Below are 20,858 nucleotides of genomic sequence, written 5' to 3' on the forward strand. Positions count from 1 at the left end.
AAGGGGAAGCAAAAGAATATATATCTAAGCATAGGTTAAGCAAAAGAATAATTATTGAATAAAAATCAATCTTTAAACTGCAATCAAACGGCACTGACGTGTCCGTCTCCACATTATTTAATTTAACTGGAACCCGGTCATTACAAAGGTAAAGAGAACTAAGTCAATCTTAAAACTGTCCAAGATGCAGTGGTTACTCGGCAGGAGATCTAAAATCAGCACCTGCAACAAATTACTGCTCTACAAAGATGTGGAGTTAGCTCAAAAATACTTAAAATTTATTAAATGTGAGATGGGAAGCTTTTAATCTTTGTTGACAGCACAAACATCGCAGAGAAATTCATTACTACAGAGAGCGCCACGGTCTTTGGAAAATTAAAACACAATACCATACAAACCTCAATCATTGTAACGGAACGGTATATGCCCCCTACCTCAGCAAATCACAAACGAAGAATAATCCAGGAACTTATATCACAAGGAGTTGTAAATGTGTATAAATAGGTACTCAAAGCAAATAGACGACAAACCAACCCCAACAGGTGTGGTTCAGCTCACCTTTAACTTGTACAGCCTACCACAAAAAATACAAATTTCTTGGAAAACTGGACGTGTAAAAGAATATATCCCTAATCCTATGCGATGCAAAAAATTACAAATTATTGGACACACAACCAAACGTTGCCCCGGCGAACCATGTGGTTTTTCCATCCACACTACAACTAACTGTACTCGCACATACTGTGTAAATTGTACCGGAGGGCATGCTGTCACCGAAATTGTCCAAAATATAAGGAAGCCCAAGAAATATTAAAAATAACAACAATAATACAATCGTACAAAATGTACTATGTATGAAGCCAAAAACAAATATTATACCCAAAAAAGTTGAAACGAATGTCTCGACTCTTTTTTTATTAAAAGAAAACAAGTCAATACACATAACCGAAACCAATAACACAGCAAACGAACCATTCAATTTTACCGAATTAGAATTAGAAAAAAACAGAGAGTGTTCTAATTTCTAGCAGAAAAGTCGTTGAGACAGCACGTATCACCGTCGAGGGGACTACGGTACAGTCCAAGAGAGGCATCCGCTATCTTGCCGTGTGGACAAAGACTCGGCTAAGTTTTCGAGAACATTTAGCGAACGTCCAGGAAAAGGCATCGGCATGCGTGCGTTGCTTGTCACGGATTCTGTTAAACACAAGGGGTCCCAAACGGGAGAAGAGGAAGCTGCTGATGACAGTGCACAGCTACATTGTCCTTTACGCGGCCCATATTTGAATATCGGGTATGTTAGTAGATAGCTACAGCAGGGGCATACGGTCAACACACAGACTATGTGCACTGAGAGTCTGCTGCGCGTTTAGAACGGTATCTGACGACGCAGCACTAGTATTAGCTGGGATGCCACCAATTGACATGCAAGCGAATGAAGACACAACCGTCGCTGCTGCAGCTAGAGACAAGCTATCGAAAAAACTGGCCCGCGCACAGGCTAGAGGCAGAAGCCTCCCATATCAGAGAAGATGGGATGCGTCACAAAAGGGTCGATGAACCCACCTGCTGATCCCAAATATAGAGAAGTGGATAGGCAGAATGCATGGCTCAGTAAATTTCTATCTATTGCTGTATGTATGTACTGACACTCTCCCTCTCTTTTGTAGCTGTCGCCGAAGGGGAAGCAAAAGAATATATATCTAAGCATAGGTTAAGCAAAAGAATAATTATTGAATAAAAATCAATCTTTAAACTGCAATCAAACGGCACTGACGTGTCCGTCTCCACATTATTTAATTTAACTGGAACCCGGTCATTACAAAGGTAAAGAGAACTAAGTCAATCTTAAAACTGTCCAAGATGCAGTGGTTACTCGGCAGGAGATCTAAAATCAGCACCTGCAACAAATTACTGCTCTACAAAGATGTGGAGTTAGCTCAAAAATACTTAAAATTTATTAAATGTGAGATGGGAAGCTTTTAATCTTTGTTGACAGCACAAACATCGCAGAGAAATTCATTACTACAGAGAGCGCCACGGTCTTTGGAAAATTAAAACACAATACCATACAAACCTCAATCATTGTAACGGAACGGTATATGCCCCCTACCTCAGCAAATCACAAACGAAGAATAATCCAGGAACTTATATCACAAGGAGTTGTAAATGTGTATAAATAGGTACTCAAAGCAAATAGACGACAAACCAACCCCAACAGGTGTGGTTCAGCTCACCTTTAACTTGTACAGCCTACCACAAAAAATACAAATTTCTTGGAAAACTGGACGTGTAAAAGAATATATCCCTAATCCTATGCGATGCAAAAAATTACAAATTATTGGACACACAACCAAACGTTGCCCCGGCGAACCATGTGGTTTTTCCATCCACACTACAACTAACTGTACTCGCACATACTGTGTAAATTGTACCGGAGAGCATGCTGTCACCGAAATTGTCCAAAATATAAGGAAGCCCAAGAAATATTAAAAATAAAAACAATAATACAATCGTACAAAATGTACTATGTATGAAGCCAAAAACAAATATTATACCCAAAAAAGTTGAAACGAATGTCTCGACTCTTTTTTTATTAAAAGAAAACAAGTCAATACACATAACCGAAACCAATAACACAGCAAACGAACCATTCAATTTTACCGAATTCGAATTCGCGCGAGCAGCGCCTAAAAAAAACACTAAAAAAATGTCAAAGCAACAAACACCAAAAACTAAAAACTTAAGGACCGAAGACATCATAACATCAATCAGAATTAGACATATCTTAGTATCTCGCTCACTCAAGCATACGAGCACTCAAGCCCTAGCGCCCCCCAAGCCAAAGGCCAACTCCGGCCCTATGGAAAAACATTTATATGCATAACTCGGTTTTTGTTTGATCAAATGTATTCTGCTGGATATTTGTATCAAATTTAAATCAAATTTGCCAAATTTGATTGCACAAGGTAGACAATTACGGTAGATAATCGAGTTTTTTCAAATTACGGAGGCGGAAAGAGGCAAGTATTTACACATACAAAATTTGCTCTATACTAAGCAAATATACATACCAAATTTGGTATCTCTATTTAGTATAGTGTTTGACAAAATCAGTTTTATTTAATTTGCGGGGGCGGTAGGGGGCGTGGCAACATCTTTACACATACAAAATGTGCGCATTTACTAAGTAAATATACATGCCAAATTTTGTGTCTCTAGTTAGTAGTGTTTGAAAAAATTGATTTTATTTAATTTGCGCGGGCGGTAGGGGTCGTGACAAAAATTTGAAACAAACTCGATATCTGTACATACTACACGAGACTACATAACAAATTTGGCGGCTCTCGGAAAAGCTTCCTTTTGCCTGTTACATACATTTTGGCGACTTTAATATACCATTTCACCCTATGGGTGTATGATATAAATATACAAGCCACACGAACAAAATAACTCAACGCTCTCTGATACAGACAGTAACAAACTCAAATCTATTAGGCTCTACTTGCCCTTTCTCTTGCTCCCCGCGGTGGCCTATAATGATTTTAAGCATTTAAGTGCACGCCGCCTAACAGAGTGGGGGTAGGAGAGAAATAGAAAGATCATGGAGAGATTTAACTAAAGAAAAACGACACAAGATTGTACTCTGTACTTTGTTACATTATTACATAAATGGGTATAAAGAAAAATACCATGATCACTCTATCTTAACAAAAAAAACAACTTGAAACCACCTTGCAAGAAACCCATGTCCATTTATCGGACACAAATAGTCAAACATTAATTGCAAGTCCAACATTTTAGTCATAACCGCAGAAATTCAAGCCAAAATCCCGTTTATAATTACTAATATATCTCTAACTTACAGACAAATTTATTAAGCAATATCCTCATAACCTGATACATAACTTCAATAAGCCAGTAATGTTAGTAGGAGACTTTAATGTCTGGCATTGAACCTAGAAGCGACCACTACCCGATACGAATTCAACTATTTCCGACATAACACTCGCACACAGAACACAAAACATACAGATATAAACTTCATTTAGCAAACTGGAAATTATTTCGATTAAGCTTAAATCAAAATGCACAGGAACTCACTATAACAAATAACACCAATCAGTCAGCAGACTGGCAAAAATATTCAAATCAATATTCAAAATTTAGGAACAAAGCATTTATTGGTGGACCGCAGTAAATTTGAATGGAATAATCAAAATTAAGAATACTCTTTCAAAAGCTTTTGATCTAAAAAACGGAATCCCTCAAAGATGCCCGTTGTCTGTTACCATTTTTGTTGTTGCTTTCAAATTGAACCAACTGATCAATGATAACAAGTTTTTGTTTCACGCTATGTATGCGGATGATCTCTGTCTCTTTATCAACCCAAATGAAGGGTACAACACTCAAATAAACAATCTCTTTTAAAAAAAACTACAAATGGTGTGATATTAGTGGCACAAACTTGTCATCCGAAAAATCAATCCACCTACATGTATGTAAGGTACTATGGAGAGTTTAACAGCAGAACAACAGAGAGTACAGCAGACAGCAGAATAGAAGAGCACAGGAGAGACACAGTGGAAGTTGCAGAAGCAACAGTGAGGGAGAAAGGAAGTGAACCGAAGCAGCAGAGTAAATGACGAGAATAATTGTAACTTTTCAAAACTACTTTTAAATTAATATAATCAATAAACTTAGTTGTGTAAACCCACTCAACTCACATGTATGTGAAAAACACAAATGCACAAACATAAAAACAACAATCAATACTTATAATGTAAGTATACCACAAACAAAACACCTTAAAATACTAGGTCTAACATTTAACAATAAGTATACTTGGATCGAACATATAAAAAGATTAACCCATAATATTTTTCTAGATTTCGACCTTTTTTGAAGTTAATCAAAACTGGGTTTCAGCCCAGTGGAGGCCGTCCCCGGACTTCTGTAGATCAAGAGACTTTTGAAGAATTGTCACTTACTTGCGTCTCTGGAGGCTGCGAATGGCCAGATAAATGGCGAACCAAATTGCGACTATCCCAATAGTGACACTGCTGCTCACTACAGGACCCGATATGCCGGAGATTGTTTATGCTCAGTTCATGGTTGTTAGAATTAAATTTTCAAGGTCTGAAATGACCACTCTATTTTTTGCTAAGATGGTTTCATAAAAGTGTTCGTGATTGACATTTTCTGTTTTGCTTATTTGGTTTATGAAGTTTGTTATTGCATTTAGTTTTTCTTGTAATTTGTTGTTGATCTTGACTTGCTTATTTTCTGACTCAATTAATTGCTCTTGTTTAAACTTGATCTGTTCCCAGTCGTCAAAATCAGGAGTTCCAGCTACTGCTTTCTTTCAAGGCAGTGCCTAAAATACGCCTCTATTATGAACCGTCATCGTTTCTATTAGCGGGTCGATTTTTCTAATGTCTGTCAAAATAATTCCTTTAATAAGATCTTCTTTAAAAAATTCATTAGTTTTCCTGATCTCGACCGCGTATGTCCTGTACGAGGTAATGTTTGTCGTATGTCCGAGGTAGATGTACTCTTTCCAAACTGTCACGTGTCCGTCCAGTATCTGTATGAAGTCTGCTTTGGTATAGTCCGTAATTTTCATGTTCATTGTCGCGTGTGTCCTCAGTGTTATCAGTATCAGTATAAAGTCCGTTCTGTAATTCTGATATTATAAAATAGTCCTATTACTCTAATAGTTGTTTGAAGTGTGCAAACTTAATTTTAGAAATACAATTTTTAGAGGTTCTATTTTAAATTGTCCTAATAGACCTCCCTCCCTTTATAAGAGCTTTAGTTCCCAGGTCAGCCTCTACAATTCCTTCCTTGTACAAAGGAGTAAGTTTGTCACAAAGGCGTTTGTTTGACTTTACCAAGACTTTGTCACCCCGCTGGAACTTTTTGTCTATTCTTGTTATGTTTTTCTGTTCCATTTGTTTGTTATGAGCGTCTTTTATCTTTTTGGCAATTTGCAATCCCTTTTCTACCGTAGTTTCATAAACTGCTTCGATTGTTTTTTTGTTCAAGACTGAATGCATTGACCTGTTATACTAAACTGTTACTAGTAGTAGAGCTGGCAAACTATCGATAGTGGACCCACCATTCGATATTTTCGATGTTTTAAATGAAAAAAATTCGATATATCGATACTATCGAAATATTTCGGTCTATTATTTTCATTTGAATTCAGAAATAAAAATGTTTCATTTTATAATGACCAACCCAATAATAACTGATTAGGACCGCCTGCAGTATCCCAAGGATTTAGCTTAAGTACTAGTCTAAGAAAAATATCTCAAACTTGTTGTTAGGCTCTAATTTAAGAGTAGATTCAACAAATATATTAAACGTAAAAAAAAAAAATTTGTTTAATATATATATGAAGAGTAACAAAAATTATAGTACTTTGGTAAAAATAACGTACTATATTGTTTCATTGCAAACAGTTTTTTCATACTTGATATCAAAAGTTACAAAAATTATAATACTAACACAAACGCGCAAGTTACAGTCAAGTCTGCATCATTGGATACAGACGTCCACATGTCAGTGGTTATGGCACCATAATTGCATTTGTATCATCTCATTTTTAAACCGTTGATGGTAACTTATATCGTGGGTCTAGGAGCTTTATAAAATTAATGAATTCTTTATCTTCATCAACGGATAATGATCGCATACCTGTTGAAATATACTCCATTAGCGCCACATCAATCTTCTTTTTACGCTTGTTTGTTATCGATTTTGTTAACCGTTGGGTGTATATGATTAAGGTGGTCAAACAAATTGGAGGTATTTCCACTTGTCCTATAAAGCTTACCACATGAATGATACTTTGCCAAGTTACCATCATTAATTCTTTTAAAGAATTACCAAACTATAAATTTGCCAATGCGTGTTTTTTTTGGCCATTGTATTTTCATCTCCCACATTGCAAATGCCGCAATCTATACATATGTATGTATGTAAGTGATGTGAAAAAACCCATCGCTTTATATTTGTTCACTATCGATAGTGGATAAAAAATATCGATGGTGGAGCAGAAACCTCGATAGTGCCATCGATAGTTTGCCAGCTCTAGCTAGTAATATAACATCGATAGTGTCGGTAGCCTGAGCAGTGCGTCGCACCGTGCGATCTCAAGTAACGTGCTGTGGAATCTTTCCTTTTGACCATTAGATGTACTGTGGTGTACTGGGGCATTGACAATTTGTATTTCAAACTCATTTAATAATTAATAATTTATTGTTTCACAATTTATCGACCATTTATTATCGCAATATATTGTCTTAATATTAGCAAATTACGTCAACTATGGCTGTTGATGCTATAAGTTGGACTATCGCAAATTTAGAAAATTTATGTATGCAAGTCAGAAAGAATCTTTTATCTGTGGAGAAAACGTCGATGTGTAAAAATTCTCCTGCCTAAGCCGGTACTGGTGTGGTACCTAGCTTATGTTTTTTTGGATGCCTGTCATATTTTGCGACAGAGCAGATCCTGCAATTGGCTGCAATTTGTGCTGAATGAGAGCAAGAGTTGTCAGTTCGCAATGTATTGCGTTTACCACTTCAGCATTTATTACATCTTGTAGTGTCAGTAATGGAAGAGAACGAATGTCCTTACCAAAGGGAACTCTGCTTTCACGATCTTATTTCGAAAACAATTTAAGGGCTTATCGGATACGTCAATAGTGTAAGTCAGAGACTCTTCGCTATGGCGGGTTGCCCTATCGGACTCTGATTTTGAATCTGGTGTTTCGAGAGCATTAATGTTGTGACGCAAAAGGACGTCTGCTACGAAATTTTCCTTTCCTGGTTTATAGATTATTTTTGCGCCATGTCCATCATTATATGCTTACCAGCATAATTCAAGATTCGGCGAAGGTTAACGGCTGATGGTCGTTAAATATGTTTAAGTCTCTTACCCCATAAAGGTAGTTTCTCAAGTTCTTTAGTGACCACACTATGGCAAGAAGCTCTCTTTCGTTGATCGCAAAATTTCTTTCGTTATTACGCAATTTACGGGATATCATGGTAATTGGTCTGCCTTTTTGTGAAAGGACAGCACCTAGCCCGTCACCAGATGCGTCAGTTGTAAGATCGAATGGATGTCGATAATCTGGGTAAGCTAAAAAAACTTCTTCTGATGTTAAAATATCTTTTAGCTTGGAGAATGTCTGCAGTTGTTCTTAAGTAAACTCGATTTTTATTTTCCGGGACATGTTTTTGTTAACTTTTCCATTTTCGCCCTTTAAGATATCTGTAAGGGGACCTTCGCGAAGTCTCTTATGAAGCAGCGATAATAGCTGGCAAGGCCAAGATATGATCTGAGATCCAAAAGGGTACTTCGCATTGAAAAACTTTTGGTTGCCTGAACTTTTTCGGGTGAAGTTGTAATACCATCCCTAGATAGGATGAATCCCAGATACTCCACACTTTTTTTTTTTTTTTTTCAAAATTTGGATTTTTCCTGTGATACTCGCATCCTCGCGTCCTGAAGGCTTTTAAGGACCCATTCAATGTCCCTAACGTGGTCTTCTTTTGTTTCGGAAAAAATAATAACATCGTCTATGTAGACGTAGCATGTTCTACTGATATTTTCATCGATGTCCCTCTGGAAGATACTGGGAGCATTTTTGAGACCGAAGGGAAGTCTGCAGAATTCATACTTCCCATAATAGACCTAAAAATCAGTTTTCTCCCTGTCTTTTTCTGCTGTGTTATTTGATGGAATCCCGATTTAAGGTCCAATGCTATAAATATTGGGACTTTTCCATGTCCGACAGGATTGTTGAAATCATTGGAATAGGGTACTTGTCATCTGTAGTATTTTGGTCCAGTTTCCTAACGTCAATTACTAGCCTCTTTTTATGGAAGCCGTTTTCATCTGTCCCTTTTTTGTCGACCACCCAGGTCGGATTATTATAGGGAAATTTAATGTTTAACTTCTGCGTTGACAAAGTCCGTAACGCCCACTCCCAATGGGTATAGTTTAGAGTATACCGGTTTCCCATTTGTTCGAATAGTTGCTACAGTGTTTTTATTATATGGCAGAGCCTCGTCAGGGTGTGCGAACGCTCCTACTCTTTCGTCCATCATCTTGTTGAAAGCCTTAAGTTCAGCAGCCGGGACGTCTGCATCGTCGATATGAAAAAAATTTACTTGTGGACAACGAGTAAAATTAATGGACTCAGATCCATATTTGGTAATTATGAGGTTGTTTAATAGGTCGATAGTTGCTCCGCCCTTTTTTAGACGTCAAAACTAAATAGTTGTTCTGCGGGGTGATGAATTTTAGCACGGCCATAATTTAATTGTTTTTCCTCCTACTGTTCTTGTGATGAACGGTAGAAGGAAGTGTTCCCTAAAAAATTACAAGATTCTTCGCCATCTGACAAGTCGTCACTAGCTGCAAGAACGCTCGTCTCTGCTTTTATATCATAGGCTTTTTCCCCAGGGGAATCTTGAGATGTGAAATGAACCTGTTGATTCTTTTTCGACCCGTATCCAGATTTGGTGGACTTGTTTCTGGAATATCTGGTTGGTTGCCTATACTTTGAAGAGGAGTCAACCTCCATGGGTTCTGGTGTTGGGAACGCCTGAGCCCCAGGATTTTGGATGGTGACTTCCCTTTATTGTTTGGTTTTTCCTGAACCCTAGTGTAATGGGGTGTCTTCTTATATGCCCCTTGGCTGTTTTCCGAGCCCTTATTCTGATTAACATTGTTTCGAAAATTTTGGTTCTTTTTTTCAAAGGGGCTCTGAGCTTTTTCCTCGGTAGCCCGCGCAAAGCTTACAGCGAAAGCTGCGTAGTCATGGCCTTCTTCGGCTTCGTGCGCTAATGCTAGCGCAGTGAGTAAATTTTTGGGTGTTGCTGGCAGAACTACTGTCCTGAGGGATTCCTTAAGCCCCGATACAAAGGAGTGTAGCGCATCGGACCTAAACTGCTCGTTAAGCACGTTCGCTGACGCTGCCTTGTGTGTCATTATCGTTTTATTAGTGAGGAGGGTCAATGTTTTTTCCACCTCGTCATAATACTGAGACAGCGACTGTTCCCCCTGCCGTAAGGTTCCCAATTTTTGCTGAATAACGCGAATGGGCGTTTTGTCAGCGTAGGTTTACTCTAGTCGAGCTATGATCGTATCGACATTTTATACAGTGTTGCACGACGCCAGAGTGGAACTAGCGGCACTTTTACCTTATTCCTGATTATGCCTTCTGCTTGGTAGTGGGCGGAGCTGCCCCTATAAGGTCGAAATAAATAGCTCGTATGCGAATGAAGCTGCGGAGCGCCATGAAATGTACTCGTTTTGATTGCCATCAAAATCTGGCAAGGATCTAACAATATCTAATGGTTCCTTACACTCTATTCCTGGGATGATTTCGGCATCCCTATAAACCTCAACCATGAGGTGAACAGACGGGAACAAATATTTCGTTTAATAGTGTAAATTGTTTTTTGTATGAGAATGTCCACCTCAACGTTTTAGTTTAATAACCACCTCTAATGCCAAGCGGTTTATTGAGTTTTTGCATAATCCAAGATTAATTTATTTAAACAAAAATCTTAATTACATTTTCATTTTTTTTTATTTTTATTTATCGTTCATAATCATTTTTAAAACTTTAAGGTTTTTTGTTTTTTATTTCAATTCTATTTTTTACTTAGAATTAATTGTTGATTTTTGCGACCTTATTATTGTTAGTGATATGATTTGCCGGCTCGAGATCAAATTGTTGGGTGAATAAAAACAAAAATAAAAACAGTTTGTTCTTATTTTTCTTCTCCGATATATTTCGACAACTCATCGGTGGTCGTCTTCAGGGCAACTATAAAACATTTAATTGTGATTATCTTTAACATTAATTTAACAACAAGAAACACCTACCTATTTTTACATGTCCGCACACTGTGACGTGGAGCTACACACTGACCTGTCCCTAATAAATGCCTGTATAAATACGCGCAGTTGTCTGTATCTACCTTATAATTAGTTTATATTTGTCGGGGTATTTATTATGTGCACCATCTCCAAAGTATAACGTTTTTTGTAATGTTGTTCTTGATCTGTTATGTTTGCTGCGTCAAAATTTGGTGAATGTATACTGGCGGCACAGTGGGCCATAAGTGCCATTTTTTGTACATTGGAGTGTTGACGAAGTTTGAAGTCAGATCTATGTTGCGATAGTCTAGTTTTTAGCCTCAATTTGGTTGTCCCTATATACATTTTACCACAGTTTTCTTCATTGGTCCCGTCGCATGGTATTTTATAAATGTTGCTCATGTCCATTGTATCAATCTTACTTTTTGTCCTGTTGAAAATACTCCGTAACGTGTTGTTGGCTTTATGTGCTATCATTATTTGTTCTGTGTCATAGCAATCCGAGTTTGCTAATCTTTTCGACAGTTGTGGGACATATGTGACGGACATAAAGCGTTTTGTCGAAACCTCTTTATTGGTTTTCTTGTTGTGAGATTTTAGTAAAGTCCTTATCGTGTGGTTTGGAAAGTCATTATCCTTTAAAATTCGTCGAACTTCTTCCTTCATTTCTTCGTGAAAAATTGGGTCCGATATGTTAAGCATCCGTTGTATACAACCTCTTGCTGTATTCATTATCATCGACTTCGGATATTTGGAGTTGAAGTTCAGTATTTGTCCTGATGCTATTGGTTTTTTGTACCTATTTAAATTTAGCTCGTTTCCTCGTCTGTGTATTGATGAGTCTAGATCAGTGGTCGGCACGGTCCATTCCCCGACTAGGTCCTAGCTCTGCATGGATGTGCAATGCGTTATTTGCTATCAAATTTCTTTGAAGCTGGTTATAATGCATTAAATAATAATTTTACATCACCTTTATGACCTAATTATAATGCATTTAAAATTTTTTCGAAACATTTTAATCTAATTATTTTAGCTAAACAGTTTTTTTAGTGCAACGCAAGAAAACGTTTCGTACTTCGTGTTTGTTGCCATACACATGCAAAGTCTCATTTTTGATGTTTGTTGTAGATATATCAATTTGTTCTCATTTTCCAACTCTATTGTAAACCTTATGTTTCTGTCAAATGAATTTAGGTTTTTATATGTGTGTTTGGATCTCGTCTTCTTTAATTATGGCAAGAAGGTCATCTACATATTTCGTCATAATTCTAGGTGGTCGTTGTATAAGACTTAATTATAAGGTAGATACAGACAACTGCGCGCATTTATTAGGGACAAATCAGTGTGTAGCTCCACGTCACAGTGTTTCTTGTTGTTAAATTAATGTTATAATAATCACAATTAAATGTTTTTATAGTTGCCCTGAAGACGACCACTGATGTGGCCGAAATATATCGGAAAAGAAAATAAGAACAAACTGTTTTTTATTTCTGTTTTTATTTACCAAACAAATTGACCTATCATTATTACAATCCTTTTCGTTAAAAAGGTTTAACGTTCTTAAGTTTATTTCTTATAACTTATCGTTAGATAAATGCAATTTAGATTTCACATACTTACGCATAGATTCTTGATTCACTGTCACGCCAGGAGAGATATTTAGTGAATTTACCCCATCATTCTGCTTGGTTCCGCTTTGGTCTCTGTTTAAGATTGCAGCAACCGCTCCTACATGAGAGGGCCAGTTTGTCCCCAAAAGATCCGCCAAGTCCAGACTTTTGTTTGACGGATTGTTCATTTCTTATTTAAGACAATCTCTTTTACAATGACCCAAAAAGATAGCAGCAGTTTGTGTGCAGTACTATAGCCAATTTCTTTTGCTTTTTAATTCCTTTAAGAAATCTAAGACCTATGCGAATAGTATTGGCTTTCAGAAAGGTTTTAACACATTTATTTTAAGGATTTAGGCATACAATTTACAAAAACTGCTTAAGTACACTTTAGTTTAAGCTGTGTATCCACATACGACTTCGGTCTCCAACTATGTTCGCGAACACAAATCGGTTTGCCTTATATATTGAAAACATCCAAATCCTTGAAACCCTTCTTTTTAAATAACCGAGAACTGCGCGCAGACTTCGAGTTTACATATAGTTTGGTCGCTCTCGCTTTTATAGTCTCCGGGTGGGGGAACGGGGCGTCGCACAGTTGGTCCTCTGCCCGGATAGCGGTGCAAAAATCAATTTTTCATGATCGCGTTTGGCAAAAATTATATATGCAATCGATAGGGAATACTTAAGAGATTATGAATAAAAAAAATTTGGAAATCGGTTGAGATTTTATTGGCGATAGAGGCGCCCAAAGTTGAGACATTTTTAATAAATGATAACTTTTTTAAAACTGAATATTGGACGATTTCAACAATCGAACTTGGATTTATCTGAAGAGTATGTTCTTTATGAATTACTTAAATAGTTATTGAACTAAAAGCGTTTAAAAAATACGCTAAGTATTGGCATTTTGAACTTTGGTGGAACAGAACTAACAAGGATCAACTACTATCAATACCGGACATACATACACTAGGTAGATGAAATATTTACCTATCAGCTCTATATGGTCCCAATCTACGGAAATTAGCGACACCGATACGTAAGCCATAAAACTAGGAAATACTCGCATAAAAAATGCGTTGCAGGTATAAGGAAGAAGAAGAGCGCATCATGCGTATTTGCCTGTGGCTTCTTTGTAATTATATTATAACATTGCGTAATGCTGATTTGTAAATACTACCTGATTATATATGTGCCTTTCTACAATGTTAGATTGCAAATTTTTGTTTTGGAATACCTGTTTTGGAATAACTGGCAAGGCAGGTAAATGTTATTTAAGTTGATGAAAAATTGGTCCTAGTTGCAGTTTGGTCCTTTTTATTTCAGCTTACCTGATTGGATGTAAATATTACCATTTTTACCTAAGGATAATACCGGTTTTGCGCTTACATATTTAAAGAATATGATTTTAAGTGCTAAATATTCCTCTGGTTTGTGCCAGTTTATTTTTAACTCCATAAGTGGAAATCCCTTAAATGCTGAATAGCATTTGTCAATATAATTCGAGATAGTTTTCGTTATTAGTGCAAAAATGTTGTTAAAGAATGAAAGGATTTTTGAAGTTTTCCACGTCTGTGAAAACCCAAATGACTTTGAAATGGAATTCGGAAGCTAGGACTGAAAGATGACTACCCAAAACACGGATACGGAAACACCAATGATGGAAATACTTCAAAGAGATTTTTTTAAAATGATGCAATGACATCTTTAATAACAGGTGCTAGTCAAGAGAGACACTTAGACGCAACGCTACATAAACTGTATGTGTATGCGTGCGTTGCTTTGCTTTGGGAATGAGGGAAGAAGAAGAACAAATTGTAGTGTAAAGAGTAAAATTTTTTTGTTTGTATATTGATGAATTGAGTTGCAGAAAACAAATTTTGAACATGTACAATTATTATTGCCCAGGACTGCAAGGGTATATAAACTTAGGCATATCCGATGTTAGCTTCTTTAAGGGGTTACGCCACCCCTGAGGTCCAAAAAACAGGTGAAAAAATGAATTATTGCTGTGCGGCCAGTATACAATTTAGGAAAAAAACTTTTATTATACACAGATTGAGGGTACTTTAAAGAATATTTATTTGAAAAAAAAATTTTTTTAAAACAAAATGGCGGAGATATGGGTCGGCAAGTGCCACCATGATTTGTAAATCCTTGCAGGTGGGGTGTCAAATTTCTCGGCTAAACATCACCCGAAAAATCCAAAAAAAAAATCTTGTTATTCAGGAAGGCTATGGCTATCCGCCCACGTAGGATTTTTTTTTTTTTTAATTTTTTTTGGCAAAATGGCGGCTGTTTGAACAAAAAACGCTCTTTTTCGGAGAACATTTTTGGCTAAAAAAATTCATAACTTCCAAACAGGAAGTATCCTACGTGGGCGGATACCCAACACTGCAAAGAATATGTGGTAAAAATTTAAGCCAAATCGGTCCAGTAGATTCGGAGACATTTGACACCCCGGTTCAAAAAAAGTAGTTTCGAGAAAAACGCAAAAGAAAAAATGTACCGCGTCGGGGCCGACTCACTCACTTCTAAACGCTGTAACTTCGGAACTAATTCGAATACCGATATGATGTAAAGTGTAAAAGATTTTTAAAACTATAGAGGATTTTTAGAGACAAAAAAAAAATTGTTTTTTATTTTTTTCAGGGGTGGCGTAACCCCTTAATATTTAAGTTTGTATTAACCATACACAATATGGGAAATTAAATTAACAATTTTCCATAAAGAAATTTAAAAGTTTAACAAGAAAATACGCAACTTTTTTTTCGCCAAAATATTTGTGCCGCCTAGAGTGAGTGTAATTTTTCAGCCATTTTTGCAATAAACTGAGATGCATTATATATATACCCTTGCAGAAGGTATTATAAAATGGGTCAGAGGTCTTTAACACACAGAATGAGACGTTTCCGACCGCATGAAGTACATATATTCTTGATCAGCATGAGAAGCTGATTTGATATAGCCATGTCAGTCTGTCCGTCCGTCTGTCGCTGCGTATGCGTTTTACTCAGCCATCTTAAGAGATATCGGGATAAAATTTGGGGCTTTTTATTACACGGGTAAGACAAGGTATAAAATTTGTCAGGATCGGACCACTATATCATATAGCTCTAAAGGAAACATTTTTGCATAAATTGGAGTATCTTCATGAAATTTACTACTGTGATAGTATTGGATTTAAAACCTCAGATTCCAAAATTTGAATCTGATCGGATAAATAGAACACAAGTTACAGTTAATATAAATTGGTTCAAGCGCTGCTGGCAGCGCTGCTTGCTGCCTACTACGTCATCATCAAATCAACAGAGCATATGCATACAAACACAGACGCAACGCTACATGAACTGTATGTGTATGCGTGCCGTAATTTGCTTTGGGAATGATGGAAGAAGAAAACAATTTAGTAAAAAGAGTAATAATTTGAATGTATTGTTTGTGTATTGATGAATTGAGTTGCAGGGAAAGAAATTTCAAAAAGAAAAAATATTATTGCCAAGGACTGCAAGGGTATAATTAAACTAATTAATAATAATTTAATTAAATTACATTAAGGGGGTATTCTTGGTTGGAAGCCTGGTATAGAGCCTCGAAATACACAGCCTCTACAACATATTCAAAATTAATCAAAATTCATAGTTGGATATCTGCACTTTACCTGGTTAGAATTTGACACCCAACAACCAAATTCTTCTACCAAAGTGTGCACTAATTGCTCTGCTGAAGACTGTACTTTGGAAAACGAAACATGCAACAAAGAACAGTTTTGTAATTACTGTACAAATACGACATTTAAAACAATGACAATACACAACAAATATTTCCAGCCTTTGTCAATCAAAAAAATTTACTGTGATCTACCCATTTGGAAAAGTAGCTCACACAACCGCAAAAAATATCTACCATATGCCTAAGACTCTACGCATCATGCCTAACAGTTCAACTTAAACCAGAGGGCCGGGGCTAAATTAGACCGACTCGTAGTTTGTATACCCTTGCAACTTTTTTGGTAACTCTTTCCTTACCTATAGCCAATCAAAGTCATCAAAGTGGAAAAACGTTTTATCTAAAAAAGCGAAAAACGGCCTTCAATCTTAGCATAGGAAATATCGAAGCTATTGATCAAAGTCACTGTTTTCCACCTATCGTTCCTATGGGAGCTATATGATATAGTCCCTCGATGTTGATCACCAATATTAAATTTCATGACAATAGCTCAGAAAATAACAAAGTTATTGAGAAATATAATATAGCTCCCATACAAACGGCGTGACTTTGGCGTTTGTATTTGAGCTATATGATATAGTGGATAACAGTGACTTTTCTCAATAACTTCGTTATTTACACAATATCGAATCAATATCGAAATTAAATTTCGCCAAAATGTATGTAACAGGCAAGGAAGCTTTTCCGACCCCATAAAGTATATATATTCTTGACCAGCATCAACAGCCGAGACGATCTAACCATGCCCGTCCGTCCGTATGAATACCTAGGTCTCGCAAACTATAAGAGCTAGAGCCACCAAATTTAGTATGTAGACTCGTGTAGTATGTACAGTTATCGAGTTTGTTTCAAATTTTTGCCATGCCCCCGCAAATTGAATAAAATCGATTTTCTCAAGCACTATACTAACTAGAGACACTCAATTTGGTGTGTATATTTGCTTTGTTAATGCGCACATTTTGTATGTGAAAAAATTTTTATTTGATTTGTTGTTATAAATTATGCCTAAGTATGCCTAAGTCCGCGAGACGACTTACTTACTTCATTGGTATATGTGTTAGCACAGACTTTTTTAAACATCTTTAAACATTAATTTTTTTTGTTATACCAAAAATAAATTAAATTATTTTTCAAGTGTTGAACGAATAGAATCAAGCATCTTCTACTATATAAATCTTCGTCTGTCCGTCTGGATCAGAGCAAACTCCTCCTAGACCGTAAAAGCTACAGAGCTGGATTTTTGCTTCTAGTCTTGTATATACTGCACATGTTGTATATCTCGGATTCAGCTACATCAGAATCATATGTCATATAAGGTGCGCGCAATAAGTAAGTGGGACAAAGACTTAACACATTATTTTGTCCAAAATATGCAATTTTTCGTTTTCTCTTTTCCTTGAGAGCCAAGCCACATCGGATGACTTCTTTTGGCCAGGATGACTTCTTTTGCGCCACCTTGTATTTGTTGTCATTCGTAACTATTTTTTTTTTCTTAAAAACACGCCAAGTTTTGCACTCTTATGAGATGGAGAGCGTGGAAGATTTGTGGCACTGTGTGATGTGGAGGTCTCAATTAGCAAAATTGTAGAACATGTTGGCGATAATAAAAACACAGTAAAAAATTACTTAAAGTCTGGGAAAATTATGAAAGAGGTCCCCGTTCTGAAAGCCCAATATTGAGTGACAACTGAATATGAAATCTAGCGATCAAATAAAATATCAGCGCAAAGCAAATAGGGAGTAATTTTTTTCTATCGATATCCACGAGATGCGTGCATAAATCCTGCAGTGATCATATAAAGCTTTATATAGAAAAAAACTCAAAAAACCGGAGCTACTGCTTAGGCATAAAGCCACTCGTTTACAGTTTGCCAATAAATACAAAGTTTGTACTCTCAGTTCGAACTGTGTGGAAAAATATTGTTTTTAGTAACCAAATATGTTGAATTTAGATAAACCCGAGGTGTAGCGCTGTTAAATTCGAAATTTTTATATGATTTCTATGCACACAATTACACAACAAAACTCACAAAAGGCTTATTTTAAAGTCTCCCCCATTCTTATTTTGGACTGGTCAACAAGCAGACTAGACGCAAATCCAATAAAAAATCGTTTAGGCATCTTGATTCAACGGCCTTATGCCCACGGAAAGTAATTTGCAAATTTAAAGGGCTTATAAGAAGCCATTTTTCAAGAATCGGACAAATTAGACATCCAAATGCTCCAAAACACGCTTTATTAAATTGCAGCTCGTATATTGGAATTGGTAAAAAACAAAGGAGAGGGCTATTCAATCGTTTAAAGTTGTTTCAGATGGTTTTTATTTTTCATTTTAAAATTAGGACACAAATTAACAATTTGTTCCAGTTACTTATTTCGTTTAAAAATATTTTGTTTGATTTTTCTCAAATTTTGCCCTAAACTTTTTTCCATTTTAATGGGAAAACTTTAATGATAAATTTAGTTTATTTTAATATCTTTATCGGTTTAGTTGGTATAAATAGCAATGTAGTGTCCCACTTACTTATTTCACGCACCTTAGCTCCCATACAAATAACAATGTCACGATCCGTGACTGTTGTCAATAAGTTTGTTGTTTTCTAACCAATTGTCATAAATGACAAGTTATGGGCATTTTCGAAAAAGGTCAATCACATAAAGTACCAAAGAGCTGGGAGTTTTTTATTAGGTATATATTATTTAAAAATGTTCAATTTTATATTGGATAAAAATAGTGAAAAAAAGTTCACATGTACAAAATATTTGTAGGCGAAGTTCAGTTTGCTACGTTTATAAGAGATTACTCTTCAAAATATTTAGGACATTTGGAGTTCTCTTACCGCAAAAGTTATGCTCTTATATTAAACTTATATAAGTGAACTGAAATAAATATAAGGAGAGCCATAGGATTACGAATTTACCTTAATTTTGATTTTCTGTTAAGTAATTTTTTTTTGTCGTGTGATTGACCGAAAGGGAGTAAAAGTTGTCTTCTGTGTACATTTTTTTAATTTTTAAATAATCATTAAAATTAAAAAAGAACATTTTTTTTCAAATTTTTTTTTTTTAGATTAATTGCAAAACTTGTTCGTGACTATAAGTAAAGACACTTACATAAATTTAAGTTTGCATAGTTATTGTTAGCGTTTTTAAATTCAAATTTAAATGGAAAATATAAATTTTAAAAAACTGAAAATCAACTGCGGTACAAATAAAAAACCAGAGGGCCGGGCATAACTTTGACCGCGTCAAAGTTTGTATACCCTTGCAACACTTTTGGTAACTCTTTCCTTACCTATAGCCAACAAAGTGGAAAAACGTTAAAGCTAAAAAGGCTAATGTTTCTGAAAGAACGGCATACAATCTTAGCATAGGAAATAACGAAGATATTGATCCAAGTCACTGTTTTCCACCAAACGTTCCTATGGGAGCTATATGATATAATGATCAAATTATGGCATAGTCGTTTATATGTGTAATTAACTCAACAATATTAAATTTCACGACAATAGCTCAGAAAATAACGAAGTTATTGAGAAAAGTCACTGTTCGTGACTTTGTCATTTGTATGGGAGCTATATGACATAGTGATCCGATCCGGCTGAATCCGAGATATACAACGCCTGCAGTATATACAAGCCTACATGCAAAATTCTCAGCAAATTTTCAGCTCTGTAGCTCTAACGGTCCAGGAGGAGTTTGCGTTGATCCAGACGGACGGACGGACATGGCTATTTGAACTCGTCTCGTCGTGCTGATCAAGAATATATATACTTTATATGGTCGGAGATGCTTCCTTCTATGCGTTGCACACTTCTGACCCTTTTTGCAAGGGTATAATGAACCACAAAATCTGTCGGATTACAAAGCTGGTGGGCAGTTGGTGGAGAGGGTGCCGTTATTAAATAGTGTGGCAGATACAAAAAGCTATGAAGGATGCTCTTTACAATGCCTTTTCCTTTTACGAATTTGCACGGGACAACATAAGCCACTGGTTAACCAGTGTTTTTCTTAATCACACAGCATAGTAAAAACATAAAAAAAAATGAACCCAAAATAGGAAGTAGCCAAGCATATTGTTGGCATCAAGAGAAATCATATCATTTTGTGCAACACTGAGAACAAAATAAAAATAACGCGAACCGCCTATTCATACAAATCAAATATCAATTAACATACATATATAGTTGATGTTTAGATGTTTAGTTGTATATAAGGTTAAGCTTAATTTCGTCAATTAATTGTTATCTGTTTTTTAACTTAAGCTTTTTTGTCGACTGCTGTGTTAGTTGACGTAAATAAATAAATAAATGGATTGAAAACTGTACCGAAAAAAAATGACGTGGGACTAATGTGTGAGTGACTCAGAAGAATTATTTTTAAAAAATAGGTCAAGCGCAATATTGAAAAATCATAGGTCTACATAGAAAGCTTAACATTTCAGATTTTTGACAAAATATTCAAAATTCTCTCACAGTTCCCAGAGTTCGGCAATTGTTAGCAATGATGTCTTAAGCTAAAAACATAGTGCACGCTGAGACGACGATAAAGTTGAAGCTGACGATGGAAAACAGTGCACAACAAATCATATGAATTCGCTCGCCCGGAAGC

General features: G+C 36.1%; 1 protein-coding gene across 7 annotated transcripts in view; it reads right to left on the reverse strand.

The window, feature by feature from the left end:
• The window catches only part of LOC111519113 (ubiquitin carboxyl-terminal hydrolase CYLD), a 294,944-nt gene that overhangs the window by 246,549 nt on the left and 27,537 nt on the right, over positions 1–20,858 (reverse strand). For 5 of the 7 annotated variants that reach the window (XM_047012551.1, XM_047012554.1, XM_047012549.1 and 2 more), the window contains exon 2: positions 12,526–12,814. The exons of 1 other annotated variant lie outside the window; for it this stretch is intronic. In XM_047012551.1, coding sequence (XP_046868507.1) covers positions 12,526–12,703 — 178 coding nt within the window. In that variant the 5' untranslated portion in view covers positions 12,704–12,814. Of the gene's footprint in view, positions 1–12,525; positions 12,815–12,878; positions 13,174–20,858 lie in introns of those variants that run through there. One more of the 7 variants, XM_047012550.1, reaches the window with a different exon arrangement.

The sequence above is a fragment of the Drosophila willistoni genome, unplaced genomic scaffold, assembly GCF_018902025.1.
Source record: "Drosophila willistoni isolate 14030-0811.24 unplaced genomic scaffold, UCI_dwil_1.1 Seg169, whole genome shotgun sequence".
NCBI classification, from domain to species: Eukaryota; Metazoa; Arthropoda; class Insecta; order Diptera; family Drosophilidae; genus Drosophila; species Drosophila willistoni.